General features: G+C 49.6%; 1 protein-coding gene across 1 annotated transcript in view; it reads left to right on the forward strand.

Annotated features, from left to right (window-relative positions):
- The window catches only part of LOC144170862 (uncharacterized), a 59,089-nt gene extending 49,310 nt beyond the window's left edge, over positions 1-9,779 (forward strand). Inside the window, exons 2-4 of the mRNA XM_077700887.1 lie at positions 3,760-5,654; positions 8,599-8,946; positions 9,330-9,779. Coding sequence (XP_077557013.1) covers positions 3,760-5,654; positions 8,599-8,946; positions 9,330-9,522 — 2,436 coding nt within the window. The 3' untranslated portion in view covers positions 9,523-9,779. The remainder of the gene's footprint in view (positions 1-3,759; positions 5,655-8,598; positions 8,947-9,329) is intronic.
- Positions 9,780-14,290: the final 4,511 nt, after the last annotated feature.

Genomic DNA, 14,290 nt, shown 5'->3' on the forward strand with positions numbered 1-14,290 from the left:
CTGCTTGAAAAATCATGTCTAGAATTTTGATTTGTGGAGCCGGGTGATGGTGGCACCGTCCAGCATGATGTGCATTGAAGGTGCATCGGCTCGCCTACCGCCTTTACGGCGCACTACCGATTTTTCTGGGGCGCACGAGAGTCCACAATTCTTGGCATACTTGTTCACCGTATCAGCCGCCATTTGGATGCGGTCCTGCTGACTCCTGCATCTCCCCGACCGAGCCCACACCGGTCCACACCGTGATATCGTCGGCGTAAAGACCATGGTGTAAGTCGGGGATTGACGCCAGTTGTTCAGGCAGGCCGATGAGGGCAATATTGAAAAGGAGGGGAGACAAGACCACTCCTTGGGGCGTGCCGCGTCCGCCGATGCGAATGGGTTTTGCTTGAAAGTCTCCAATCTTGAGGGTGGCTTGGCGTCCAGAGAGAAAGTCCCTGACGTAAGTGTACGTGCGGGTTCCACATCCGAGTTGATTGAGATTAGTCAGTATGACCTCGTGAGTGACGTTGTCAAATGCCCCTTTTAAATGAAGCGCTATGATGGCTTTAGGTGTGTGTCTGTTGGCGCGATCTATGATGTCCTCCTTCAGTTGCAGCAATACATCTTGCGTCGGCAAATGCTGTCGGAACCCGTACATGGTTGGTGGCAATTGCTTCGTGTCTTCGAGGACGTTTTGCAACCGGTTGTGCACTACGTGTTCGAGCTCACGTCGTCGGACCTTAGCGAATTTTCATTCGAGTGGTATAGTTCCGCGCTCCCCGCAGCCATTGTAGTAGCGCGTAAGGGATGCGATAGAGGCTTCATCGAGGTTGGCCAAAGCTTTGTTTGTGATTTCGTCCTGGCCTGGTGAACTACGCCGTAACGTCACAGTGGCCCCCTTGCCAAGAAACATGCACCCGCAGTTCCACGAGGGACGGAGAGGGGCGCGGGTTAGAGCCCTGGAGAAAAAATATGGCTCGAACAAAAACGTTTACTACACGGATGACACAGATTATGCAAGACGAGGAGCCATGGTGGCGACCGTAACGAAGATAGACAGCCACGTCACGAGGCTCACTCTCACCAAAGTAACGACGCTACAGGCCGAAGAGGTAGCTATAGCACTGGCGATAACGCAAACACCTGCGGAAGTAATCATCACGGATTTTCAGTCAGCGTGTAGGAGCTACCTCCAAGGCCGCATCTCACACACCGCAATGAAGATCTTGAGCCAGAACCCTCGAAAGAAAAGGGTATCGGTTGTCTGGACACCGGCTCACACTTCCATCCGTGGCAATGTCTTTGCCCACGAGACTGCTCGAGGTCTAACCAGCCGAGCGCCGCGAGAGAGTTGGCTAGAGACAGCCATCCCCTTGACATCACTTCAGGAGGTGACGCAATACTACAGGCTAGCCCGGCTTACGCTTCCCCCTGCACATGTGCACCCCTCTCTCAGCAAGAAAGAGGAGCGCTACTGGCGTCTCCTGCAAACGAACACCTTTCCCCATCCTACTTTATCTGGCCTACGCAATACGACCCGCAGTGTCGATTCTGCAAAGGGCCCTGCACTCTATACCACATTGTGTGGGAGTGCCAGCTCAACCCCTCACTTTCCGCGATTTGTAACCCCTCGGTTGAGCAGTGGGAAGGATAACTGGCCAGCTCGAGCGCCGAACAGCTTCGGCTGATTCACTGGGCTGAGACGGCTGGACGCTCCAACGGGGTCCTGGACTGAGGAAATCGACCACTTGGCTCTTTCTCATTAATAAAGTTTACTCTCTCTCTCTCTCTCCGTCCCATCTCTTTTTCTTTTCTTCTAAGTTATAAAGAAAATAGTTTTTTTTTACAACTTGGGCCAGAATCATACCATGGTAAGAAAACAAGTCGCGAAATAATTGAGAGCTTTACAGCCATACAAGGTGAATATCAACTAGTTCGCAGACGATATTCGCATTTATTCGCTTCAGCTGAAACATTACAGCGCGGCATATTCAGAAATGCCCATGTACCTCGCATTTTGAATACATTGTAGATGAAGAGCTGCGGCCAAGGTGGAAGCAAGAACTCCAGTTACTCATTCTTGTTACAACACTTCAACGACACTTCAGTTTGGAAACTATAGACATTTGTCCAGAACTTGTTTCGCGTGAGCATTTTTTGGCACTGCATAACAGTCCCCGGTGAGTTCCTTGGCATCACACGTTTCGCGCTAGCCCTGGAACACTTGAAGGCGAAAACAACGAACGTCGCGGCTTTTTGTTCAAACTTGACAGTTTTCAATATAAATCATATATATCACTCTCATTTCAATCATACTGGCAATGGATGCAGCCATTGGGTTCGACAGAAATGTGGGGGGTGATATTTATTTATTTATTTATTTATTTATTTATTTATTTATTTATTTATTTATTTATTTATTTATTTATTTATTTATTTATTTATTTATTTATTTATTTATTTATTCACCACCTCCCAAGAACATAGGGGTCTCACAAGGCTCCATTTGTCAGCCCCTCCTGTATGCAACGTCGTATGTCTCGTCCTGTATGTTTGCTGGTGACTGTTGATCCGTCACCTCCACCACTGATTAAGCCGCTATCCAAGGTGAACTTTAACCGCGTGCAACAATGGTGTGCGGCTGGCTAAGGAGACTTAATCTTAACAAACGTATAAAGCACTCTGCTACCTCCATTGCCACAATTCCTTTCTGTTCTTTTATGTAATTACTAACCTTGCCATCGAACGAGGGTAATCATACAAGTATCTCGGGGTCACCGCATATAATGTTCTAAACTGTCGCGTGCCTCTCACGAACGTCGTATTCACTAACAAATGTTCCGATTTTCTTGAAGGTCCCCTTCGTCACGCTCCACGGAACGGGAAAATGCTGTCCTACAAATATCTTACTATTCCCCTTGAAGTCGGGTATGCATCTGCTGTCTCAAGCCTGTACCAAGCATATATGTTAGAAAACCACTCGAAGCGGTCCGAAACCACGCATTCGTCCTTAATATTCGCATAAGAGCAAGTCATATCCATCAGTGTGTTCTTTTAAATATGGTTGCCCGCCACTGCGTTATTATCTTTTGTTTATTTCGTAATTTATTTCACAGCTGGTTCAGCCTTCCTTAAATTTGGGCTATTTGGTTCCTTGTTACATGAGGCATGATTTTCTTGCGCAAAATAAAAAAAATGGGATCACAAGAAAGGAACACGGACGGACAGCACCTGTCCCGCCAGTGCTCTTGTCTGTCTTTTTTTTTACTCTAGCAAATTATGCCTCATCCTTACAATCCTTACTTCATTTTCCCACCACGCATATCTCGTCACACTACCATCCATTTCAAGTTGCCTGTCCACGTATTCGAGCCGCCATTTTCGCAGTGCTATTTTTTACACGTACAGAAGGACTGCAATTGCCTTCCTCATGATGTTGTTGCCATCCCTGCCCACCAACATTTTCGGATAAACTGTCTTCTTATCCTTCCAAGAAAAATATGTGGCGACAAAAAAACCTTTCAACTGTAAATTCACCCTTCATGTACCACTCTCTAGATGGGTCTCTAAGGAAATGGTGTGTATGTATGTGACAACGTACCCGAAAAATGTAAAGCGTTGAATTTTCTGTTGGCCCTATTATAGAATGGGCATCCAGCTACGTCTGAATTTTTTTTATTCATTGATCTTGTAGAAGTGGCCGGTCGCTTTTTTACGCGTATTTGCTGCACTCAGGTTTCGGTTTACAACCCCAGTGCACTTTTTTTGCCGTTCCAGCTACACTGCCTTTTCTTGGTGCTGGCAACCTTGGGGCTTCAGAGTACAGCAGAAGAGACCACCACGACCACCACAAGGCCCAGCTCTTCGTTTAAGCTCCACCGGCCCCTCGGGTTCAACCGTAACGGGACCCGGACTTTCAACCACACCATTTTGACTGTTAGAAGAAAACCTCTATTCGGTAGCAGACGGCTCAAGACAAAGCAAGACAGCGCGGCTGCGACGAGCACGGAGAGCTTCCAGAACGTTGTCCCGGACTACAAGAAGTCACCGCTGGAGGCGAAAGATGATGCTGCACCTACGACAACCATTTTCCCTCCGCCGCCTGTTCTGAGGCCGGCGCCGGTGGAGAGCGCAGCCAACGCTCCACAGCCGGCACCAACAGAGCCGACCTTCAACCCCGACACGTTCTTCACAAATCGAAAGAAGAGCCCTGTAGTGGTCGTGAGGAGGTTCCCCAAGGGGCAGCCGGGAGTTAACGAGCGGGATTCAGGGGCGACAGCCGTTGGCGTCGACAATCCCCCGACCGAAGTGGACGGCCAGCCGGGACTGTTACCCATTTCCAACTTTCCAAGGCCACTTCCGAGACCCGGATACGGTTACCAGCCTCCCCAGCCTGCCTTCGGAGGTTCCATACCCTTGGACGTTCTTGGCGCAGGGGGCATACCGAGGTTCTTCACTCAACGGGACATTGACTTTGTGGCGCAAGCTTTCAGGAACGCTGCTGCAAATGGGAGCATCCCCTCGCTCAACATTCCAACTTTCAACGTTCCCTCGCAGAACCAAACTCAACAGCAGCCGGAACAGTCGCAAGGGGGCGTTGTCAGCGCTGAGAACCAAAACTTGAACCAGCCTCGACTTCGGGTGCCGGAGAATGTGCTAAGGCAAGGCTACGCGGACAACGTTGGCGGCTACTCCAACCAGCCAAGGCCCCCCCTTGACGGCCCGCAGCAAGCAATACGTTTGGCTGGGCAGCAGGGGCCTCCTCTGGGTGTCGATGGGCGTCCCCTCGTTTTCCAAGTGCCTAACGGCGCGTACCGGGTAGCGTACCAGCCACAAGCGGGACCGTACCCGAACAACGTGCAGCCTCAGCTTTACCCGAACGTGGTACCAAACGGCGCCTACCCTCAACGGCAAGGAGACGACCAGGCGTTCAACTTGGACCCCAGGCTCCTCCGACCCAATTATCCCATCCTTCAAGGGGGTCTTCAAGTTCCTCAGCGCAAGCCGCAGCAACTACAGGCTTTGAACCAAGCACCTCAGCAACTACCGACGTCGAGGCCAGGTCAGCCGGCCCTGACGGGTCCGATCCAGCAGGGACGAGCGCATCCCGGCCTCATCTACCAGAACTTTTTGCCTGTGCCAAATCTAAATCCCGTGTTCGGGTTCTCCCCCAACAACGCGGCCAACCTGCAGGCTGGTGGCTACAGCCCCAACGGTGCGGTGCCCAGAGGTTTTCGATTCGTTCCGATCCCTAGCAATGACAGGCTCGTGGCGAGCCCAGACGAGGTCTTTGCTAACAGCTTCACGCCGAATCAACTGGTGGAAATAAGGGACGGCCGTGCCGTGCCCGTGCAGCCTGTGTACGCGGTGTATCCGGGCAGAAACATGATGGGCTACCCCGCACCGTCACCCAAGGAGGCCGCCGACCGGCAGGCGGCCGGCGGTGTTGTGCGCCGGCCGCTGTACCAGAGCGAGTACGCCGGCGGCCTGGATACAGCTCCACCGCAGGCCCCTCAGAAAAGGGCCGGCTACGTCGCGGGCCGAGAGGCCGAGACCGCATACTCGCCCGCTGCACACGACGTTATGTACACGTACAGGCCGGATGTTCTGCCCGGCTGCGCCAACGGGAGCAAAGAGGCCGTTTACTGCCTCCAGGATGACGAGTACCCGAGGTGAGCCAGCGGCATGTTCTCTCACTTGCAACGCGTCCCCGATTTTCTTTTTTTCACATAGAACAGGAACACGTCGCTGAAAGTAAAGTTGAAGTAGATATTGCCGGACAACGGGAGGCCATTGGTGTCCATTGTGCATGTAATTAAGTATTCAAGGCAAGCGTGGTTTACTTTACCATGTGTCGTGGGTGCATCTTAATTGCTTAGCAGCAGCGAATGCCAAGAAAAAAAGATTACAGTTGACCTCTTCTGATTATTTCACTGGGAAAAATATCCAATTAGATTGTGTAGTTCGCACATCGTGATTAGCTAAAACAGTATGGCACCATAATTCGTCGATGTATGTTTGCTTTTACATTTCGGATGACACACTACATTTGCGGGAATTCATGTCACTCTTATCAGGAGTATTTCTAGATTCCTATGTTCCAAAAGGACTAGGGCTCGAAATGCCCACCGCGCGAAGCGAAAGAAATGAAGAGGCGTTGTGCAACACAGCGACAGCGTCGCTTTCGCCCGTCGCGAGGAGCGTGTCGCGCGAGAGGCATGGAATGCATTGTGCCGCGCTCTCCGGCGTATGACGGGCACCGCTGCTGCGTCAGCATCGCGGCACACAAACCTCCGCAGCTGGAACGCATCCTGCTGCAGAGCAGCGCCGTTGGTCTTCCGGATGGCCGGCTCGGGGACAGCTTCCGCCGCGTCCAGCGACCGCTAGCTCCGCCACGCCTTGCGCAGCCAACCACTGCTTGAAAATGCAAGAACGGGCCCTCACTCTTTTAAGCTACGCTACCAGCATAAAGCATACAAAATCACAGGCTTGTTGCGGCCTGTACAAATCCCCTCATGCTAATTGGAGTACGATGGAGTGTGCGCCAACCCGACATTGCGAAAACTGTGGTCGTTGCCCATCTGAGTGGAAAAAGAAATCGAAACGGGTACTTTCAAAACCGCTGTAGCTAAGAGCTTGCGTTAACACTTCGATAACGGCTGCTAAAAGTGCAGCACTCTGCACCGGTCAGGTATTGACGGTCCGTACCACATGGGCCTTAGCTTTAGGACTTTATGGTGAGGCATTGGGAATACACCTGTGATCAAAGACGGCCTGGGAGGAGGGATCCCTTCAAACTGATAACACCATATACACCTCAGTTGAGACATCCTCTGGCTGGAAGGCTGGTCTTGCCGGTATTGAGCGCCTTCGCTAATAATTGAACCTCTCCGCCCATTAGATTACACAGAATGTGTCAGTTGTAATTATAAACGGCTTATGAACACGCAAATAATAGATTGCGCAATGATATTTAAGTCTGAATGTAATATCACAAAAATTCCAGTATTCGCTCAACTTTATCAGTCGGGCCTTGCCGAAGGCCCGGCGTAGAAAGGGAAGGCCGCGGCCACTAAGAGTCTAATTGAAACATTTGTCAAGGCGGTACTGTAAGTCCGGCAAGACCATCCCATTCTTTCCCTTCAAAAAGTTTTAACACCAGGAGACCCCCAATATGGTCGCATCACCGCGTCTGCCTGGAAATACGAAGGTATCGCTTGAACGAATATCGATGAAAACGAATGTTACCTTCTAACAAACTTTTTTTGCTCTCTTGTGTCGATGCCGTTAAATCAAATCCAAGGGGGTTAAAGCTTAAAAAGTTTCACCACTGCTTCTGTTTCAGTGCCAAGTACATTTCAGGGACGCGCCTGCATGTCTGAAATGGTATATCGCATATCTTTGTTATTTTTAAACGTGGGATTTATGTTAACTGTTATAGCTTGCTTCAAACTGAAAGATTTTGTACAGGTGGAATTGCAGGGTTTTTAAGAGCGAAGCTCTTCAGCAAATCGCATTTTTTCGTGTCCGCAGTTAGAAATACCAGGAAATTGCCGAGAGCTCGCACGTGAGCGCGGGGCTCGCGGCGACCGCCCAACGCCCCCTGCACACGTTTGTCAAGCCAAGTATACCCACTTAAGGAGATTGGCCAGGATTACCGCGACCGTCCAGCAGTTAAGAAAACCGAAAAAACCAAGACAAGCAAAAAAAAAAAAAAAAAAAACTCCAGCGTTCGCCGTTATCGTGGCAACAATTGCTCGGAATGAGAAAGACAGGTCATAGTGTACGCCTCTCCAAGGTGATGTCCGCTGATTATCACTTCCCAAAAAATTAAGGGGGGTCACACGTTTAGCAACAATGATGGAGTAAAGGTCGTTGCGGCAGCAGCGAAGAGTCAAATCGGCTGCAATCGTGGACTTAAACCATCGGGATGGTCGTGAAGGTTGCGTACAGCCTCGCTACCTTCAAGTCTTGCCCGTTAGGGCGAGCTTCCTTAATTTTTTGTATACACTTGAGATTTTCGTCTGGTCGACCATTTATGCAAGGGAGGCGATACGGAAATGTCGTGAAAGACGCCGTGTATGGTCCTTTCTTCCCGCGTTGTCCCAGCCCTATTCCCCTTTTAATCATTCGCTGCACTTCGAAGTTGAACTCTTTTTTTTTTTCCTCGGTTGAACAATTCTTATCCCTCACCTCAAACTGTGGCATTGTGTAACCGTTGTTTTCTCATTTCACATTCAATCGCAAGGTGCACGAGTCCCAAATCGAATTCATGGAACACTGAAACAAAACATTGATAACAAAGTCTGAGTGAGTGAGTGAGTGAGTGAGTGAGTGAGTGAGTGAGTGAGTGAGTGAGTGAGGGAGTGAGTGAGTGAGTGAGTGAGTGAGTGAGTGAGTGAGTGAGTGAGTGAGTGAGTGAGTGAGTGAGTGAGTGAGTGAGGGAGTGAGGGAGTGAGTGAGTGAGTGAGTGAGTGAGTGAGGGAGTGAGACGTATGCTGCTACTTTTTTTTTTGAAAATGTATTTCTCGGACGGCGTAAGGCATTTTCTAGTGTTACCCATGTGCTCCGTGCCACCCGTTCGAAGTTCGAGGGCGCGCACACTCTGACTCCCAGGGCGGCACTGCACCTGTCCGTGGACCTGGAGCAGAACACCATGCAGCGGCTGCTGCCGGAGACACCGGACGGGGACGGCAGGGCAGCCGCGTCGCTTTTCGTGGACGGCACGAGCCGAGAGGCGTCCGGCACCGACAGCAGCGAGCAGGCCTCGGGCAGTGTGGTGAACGGCACGGTGGCCGCGCTGCCCTCGGACGACGGCAGCCTGTTCGCCTGCTCGTCCCGAGTCACGCACGCTCGTCCGCTCCGCGCACGTACCGTAGACGGCTTCTGGAAGGTCGTCGTCAACATGCACAGCCCTCACGGACGTGGCGCCTTCCAGCAGATGGTGCGCACCGAAGAGTGCACGTGAGTTGTCTGCTCCGCCGCCTTCCGTTTGCTATTGTCAAGGACAATGCCAGAAGAGCTCAATTATGGTCCGAATAATTTTTTACTTATTATAAATTCAAGGAACGCAAAATCCTGTAGTTATGCGCCCTCTGCCACACTCGTTTCCTTGATGCTAAACGGTTAAAGCGGCAGCGTTCAGGGTGGCTTGTTCAGGTTATTTTTTCACTCATATTTCTACGGCGCGGAGAATTCTTCGGTCTACCCGCGTACTTTCTGCGTCGAGTCCTAGTCTGTAAACGGAAGACCACAAATGTTGCCCTCCAACCTCTTCCTTTTCCCACCAGGCACAAAATAAAGTTGTTCTCTCTCTCTCTCTTGCCCTCCTGCACCATGTAACGCAGGGAACCTGGCGGGAGCTGCAGCAACCTGGTGCAATCGTCTCGGTGCCTGCAGAAGTACAACCTGCACCGGCTGGTGGTGTGGACGCGCCAGGAAGGCATACACATGGACACGTTCCGCCTGCCGGTCGCCTGCTCGTGCTACTTGGGAAAGGCGGACAAGCAGCAGCCTCGCCGCGACACCGGCCGGCTTTAGCTCTCAGCGGTGACAAAAAAACGTCCCAAAGACCCGCCGGTTCTCCGCCGATGATGCGCACGCTGCCTAAACATTCAACACGGATCAGGGTGTGACGGCAAGAGCGATGTGATGCGCTGCATCGTCGTCTTGCAGCGAAGCTTTATCACTTCGGTCTCTATCGGTCTTTAGCCTGCGCGCGAGGTGGTTCGTTCCAGTGGCCCAACGGCCAGAACTTGCGCGATGATTTGCGCAAAAAAAAGGACGATTTAAACTAAAAAGGGAAAGGGGGGGGGGGGTTAGTTAGTAGATTTTATTCAAGGTGCATTGAGAGGCCGTGCCAGAGGCATCTGAATTCATGCTAGCATGAAGAAAGGGCAAGCTGGCATCTACCTTGGACGTGCATCTCAAATTCTGAACTGGATTCTCTGGTCGTGTTGGCAGTACTTCCAGCTGTAATAGTTGCAAAATAAAATAAACGGAAACCATGCATCCATTAGGAGCTGCGATTGGGGCCAACGCGCCTAGATTGGGAACCCTATGCAACTTTACTATAGTTGTATTCAGCCACCACCGGCTCGCTCATGCGATGGTATATAAAGCGAGCTTGAAAGACGCAGCTGACCATTGATCGAGAAATAGTAGCGGCCGTTCCAAAATGGCTGTCGTACAGAAATCTGTAAAGCTCGTGCATTCTGAATGTTTCTGTAATGAGAGAAATAAAAAAAAATTCTGGCTGTCTGGCTACTTTTGCGTCAGGGTGCGGATTTTTCCCACAGTGGGAAACTAGGCTTTTCTTACAGCTTGAGGAAGCACGCACCGAGAAATGAACCAAACGTATACGAAACCAAAGTATCGTGCATCACACTATGCGGAAAGAAATGGAAAGCTCTTTCTTAGGGCAGGAAACAGAAATGCCGGCTGGTATTTCAACACCGGCATGCAACTCGGCGTGGGGAGGGGGAAAAAGAAGGGAGGGAAGGCCCCACAGATGGAACAGGGCAGAAGAGAGGCGAGAACAAAGGAGAAAAAAAAACGATAAAAGGGAAAGTCGTTAACGTTCAGTTTGTACACAATTGAACGTTCTTTAAACTACAATGCAATATAGACTTGCATGGCGGCCTGAGACCAATTTGTATATTCCTTTCACTACTCTGACCCCTGTCGACCACTCGTACTGCGTCGACGACGTGTAAATACAATATATTGTTACGATATGTCTTGTTACAATGTCCACTAGCTAAAACATTCCTTCGTTTCGTAACGCCGCCTTCAACCCCTTCGAGTAACCACCTCTTTCAGGCCACCTCGACGGCAAATGGCCACACCAGCCTTTCCTCTCGTCATGGACATTTAAAACTGTACCTTTCGGACAAGAACACCACTCATATCTGCCCTCATCTTTCCCTGGGCCTTTAATTAAAGGGACACCGAAGTGAGTCTGTTGAAACCTTATTTGTGGCTGCATATTGAAGTTTAACCCTTGCAATTGATAATATGACTTTTTAGCGGCACAGCTTTAATTCATCTGTAATCGGCGGCAGAAGTAAAAACACGGGACCGCACCTCATTCGCAGTCGCCGCACCAACTGTAGCAGTGATATCACACAGGTTCGCGAAGTGTTTTCTGAACATCTTAGTCTTCACAATGATTTTCGCCCAGGTTATGGTTAGTAACGAATTTTTGTTTGTTCCCTCCCAGGTTGTATCGGTTAAACATGCTTTTGCAGACTTGTCAGTGTGTCGTCATAGCCGACGTCAACAAATGGGCGGGAGGATCTTTCAAACGCGCTTTTCTCATTTAAAAGATGCATGTAAATCGGCGAGAAATACTGAGAAGATGGCGGACGCATGCTAGACAATAATCTGCTAACATAACTATGTAACGTTTAAAACTCCCTTCAGAGTGCCTTTAAGGCGACCATACATGTATGGCTAGGGTCGCGAGGAACAAACGTGCAACTAAGTGGTCATTCTGACGGAAGGAAACAGTGCAAGAAATAGTGCAAGAAACAGGACGTATGACGGACAAGGAGGACCAGCGCTGTGTCCCCGTCGCTCTTCATTCGTCGTGTTTTTCTGCACTGTTTTAGTTTAGCGATCGCGATTTTGATTCATTTCCCTAAACACAGTTTTAGTGCCGCACATGAGGTTTTAATACTGCCACCCTGGCGATTACGGTGCCACCTTTTTAACCGCGTCATCAGTATCAAGAACGCAGGACTTTATTAGTTTGCTCCGTCCATGCTATGTTCTCGGTCGGCCTCCTGTATTCGCTGTTTTTCTCTGGTAGCTGAGATGCATTCAATGCGTGGAACCTCTTACCTCATTTCAAGCTTTAACATTTTGTTTCGCACGGGGCAAAATGTTAAGCTGTAGCTGCACTCCTGCCCAGGTCAGTCTCGTCTTTCCCTCCCTCCCGTTCACATTTTAAGCGCGTTCACAGCGTCAAGGTCATTGGAATATTTTGCGAATGCTCGGGTACGCTTGAGTACTATGCGCTGCTTTGCCACTGTTTGCGTTCTTTTCGAGATTTCATGCAGGATGTGTATCACTACTCAGTGTCGTATTTCAATGGCCCCAATAAAAGTGCACACTTCTCGCTAATATGTGTGAGCGACATTTTTTCCTAGCGTGTCTCTCAGCCAGGTGCGGTGAAAATAAAAATACCTTTTCTCCCCAATTCTTCGGCCACGTACACTCTAACAAGCTTTTTTTAAAGCCTTCTGCGGTAAATAACATGAAGTAATTGTTGTCAAGCCTGAATTTGATTAACAATAAACGTGATACAGCTCCACTGAACATCCCACTTTCGAGCATAACCCGAGATCCTGGACATAGTACATTGCACTAATATTATAGGCCATACGGTCCATTTATTATTCCAGCATTGATGTTCACGTAAGTATTTTCTCCAAGCGGTACTTCCAGCTCTGTGAGCTCCGCCAGGGGCGTGTCGGCACTCATGAGCACAGAGGAAATCAAGTCAGTGCGGCTCTCCTACCAATTTGATGTTTGCGCAATATTCTGCACAACAATATCTCCTCATTGAAGAATAGATTGGCAGCCATGGCCGGTTGCAATGTTTTCCTTTCGCCAGATAATCCGTGCACTTGCAGCGTGCGTAAATTCTTGAATATTGCTCGTTGATTGGTACTTATTTCTAGGTCGAAAGCTTGCCGAAGTCATTTAAAACTTTCACAGGGGCTGTCTTGGTGCGGCCACCGAAATGTGCGGTAAGATCACGTGTTTAGCGGCGTTTTGCCTGGGAAGCTATATTCTTGAGAAGTTAAGTTTGAGATAGCGCAATCGTTTTGTAACCACTCGTCACGGCCACCACTAATTGGGAGAGTGCGTATGAAATGCATACGTGCGCACGGTGCTTACAAGATCTTTGCAGCGGGGCTAAGAGACAATTTCGCTCTTCTTTTGACGCCTGGAAGCACAGTGAAATCTATACACCTTTTCTTTTTTTCGTTTAGCCTCTGCCCCAGCCAATTTTGTCACGCTTCACACCAGAAAGGAGGAACCATGGAGGAACGCAACTTGCAGTAGCCGTGATTAACACGCGCGTATGCGCAGTATGCATATCTGGAGCGATACAGACACGCACGTGTGGTAGGCGAAATATTCCGGAACCGGAAAATGGTCAAAATATAGGCCAAGGGTTCGATAGCGCCACTGCCAGGAGATGGCAGTGCTCTGAAAAAAAAAAAAAATCTATGATTTGCTCGCCGTAGCAGATATACAGTATACTCTCGCTGAGACGAACTCGGTCAAGACGAATTTAATGGTTAAGACGAGCAACACTTTTGCTCTCTTGTAACGTGCACAATGCAAAAAACGTCCGCTTAAGACGAATTTCTGATAATACGACATTTTCGCTGTCACTTGGAGTTTTTCTCAACGGTAGTTTAATGACCTCCTTGTTTGTTCCTTCTTTGCGTTTGTTGCGACCTTATTTAAAGTGGCCATTAAATGCTCTTATTGCTGCAACTGAAAGGAATAATTACAGGGATTCGCCATTATTGAAAGCAGTCCTGTAGGCTACGCTCGCACACGGTCGCGCTCATTAAGGCGATAACACGCGCCCTGGCTTGTTAGTCACCGCAGAGATGTACGGCCGGTGATTTTTTAAACAATATCGCGGGAGCGTCGACCGGCGGCTGGGTCACCGCCTTATCACGGTAGGCAGCGGCGAAACGAGCGAGAATAAATCGCACAGTTCTCATGCACCGAACGAAGCGGCCAGTGAAATCGTCGTCGGCTAGGGTGTTCCGGCAAGTGCACAACCCCTTTCCTCTTGTAATGAGCCGCCTATCTTCATTGCCGTGCACAAGGCACACGTGAAATCGCTGTCATCGCCCGGCGATGAATATAGCAGACTGATTTCAAGCGGAAAGAGGTTGTGTCGTCACTGTCGTGCATGCGGAAGCAGCCTAGCAGACGAGTGCAACTGCGCTTACTGTCTATACCACGGATCTGGCTCCGTGGTCTATATCTCGCTCATTTCGCCGCTTCTTAGCGTGATAAGGCGCTGCCACACCTGCCGGTCGATGCTACCGTGATATTTAAAAAATTCGCCGGCTGCACACTATTAAAATTTGAGTTGCTGTGGCATGCGCGCACGAATTCATCGCGAGAGCGCACTTTATTCAAAGCTCTCTGTGAAACGCGGGCCGCTGAAAGTAAAGTCAGTATTGAATTACTGTGGTAAAGCCATTAAGCTGACCAGCTTTGTCGGACTTAAAATAATTTCGCGAGCGCTCACCTTTTACTCAAAACAACA

Source organism: Haemaphysalis longicornis, unplaced genomic scaffold (assembly GCF_048455015.1).
Source record: "Haemaphysalis longicornis isolate Haplotype H1 unplaced genomic scaffold, Haemaphysalis longicornis Haplotype H1 scaffold_1, whole genome shotgun sequence".
In the NCBI taxonomy this organism is placed as follows: domain Eukaryota; kingdom Metazoa; phylum Arthropoda; class Arachnida; order Ixodida; family Ixodidae; genus Haemaphysalis; species Haemaphysalis longicornis.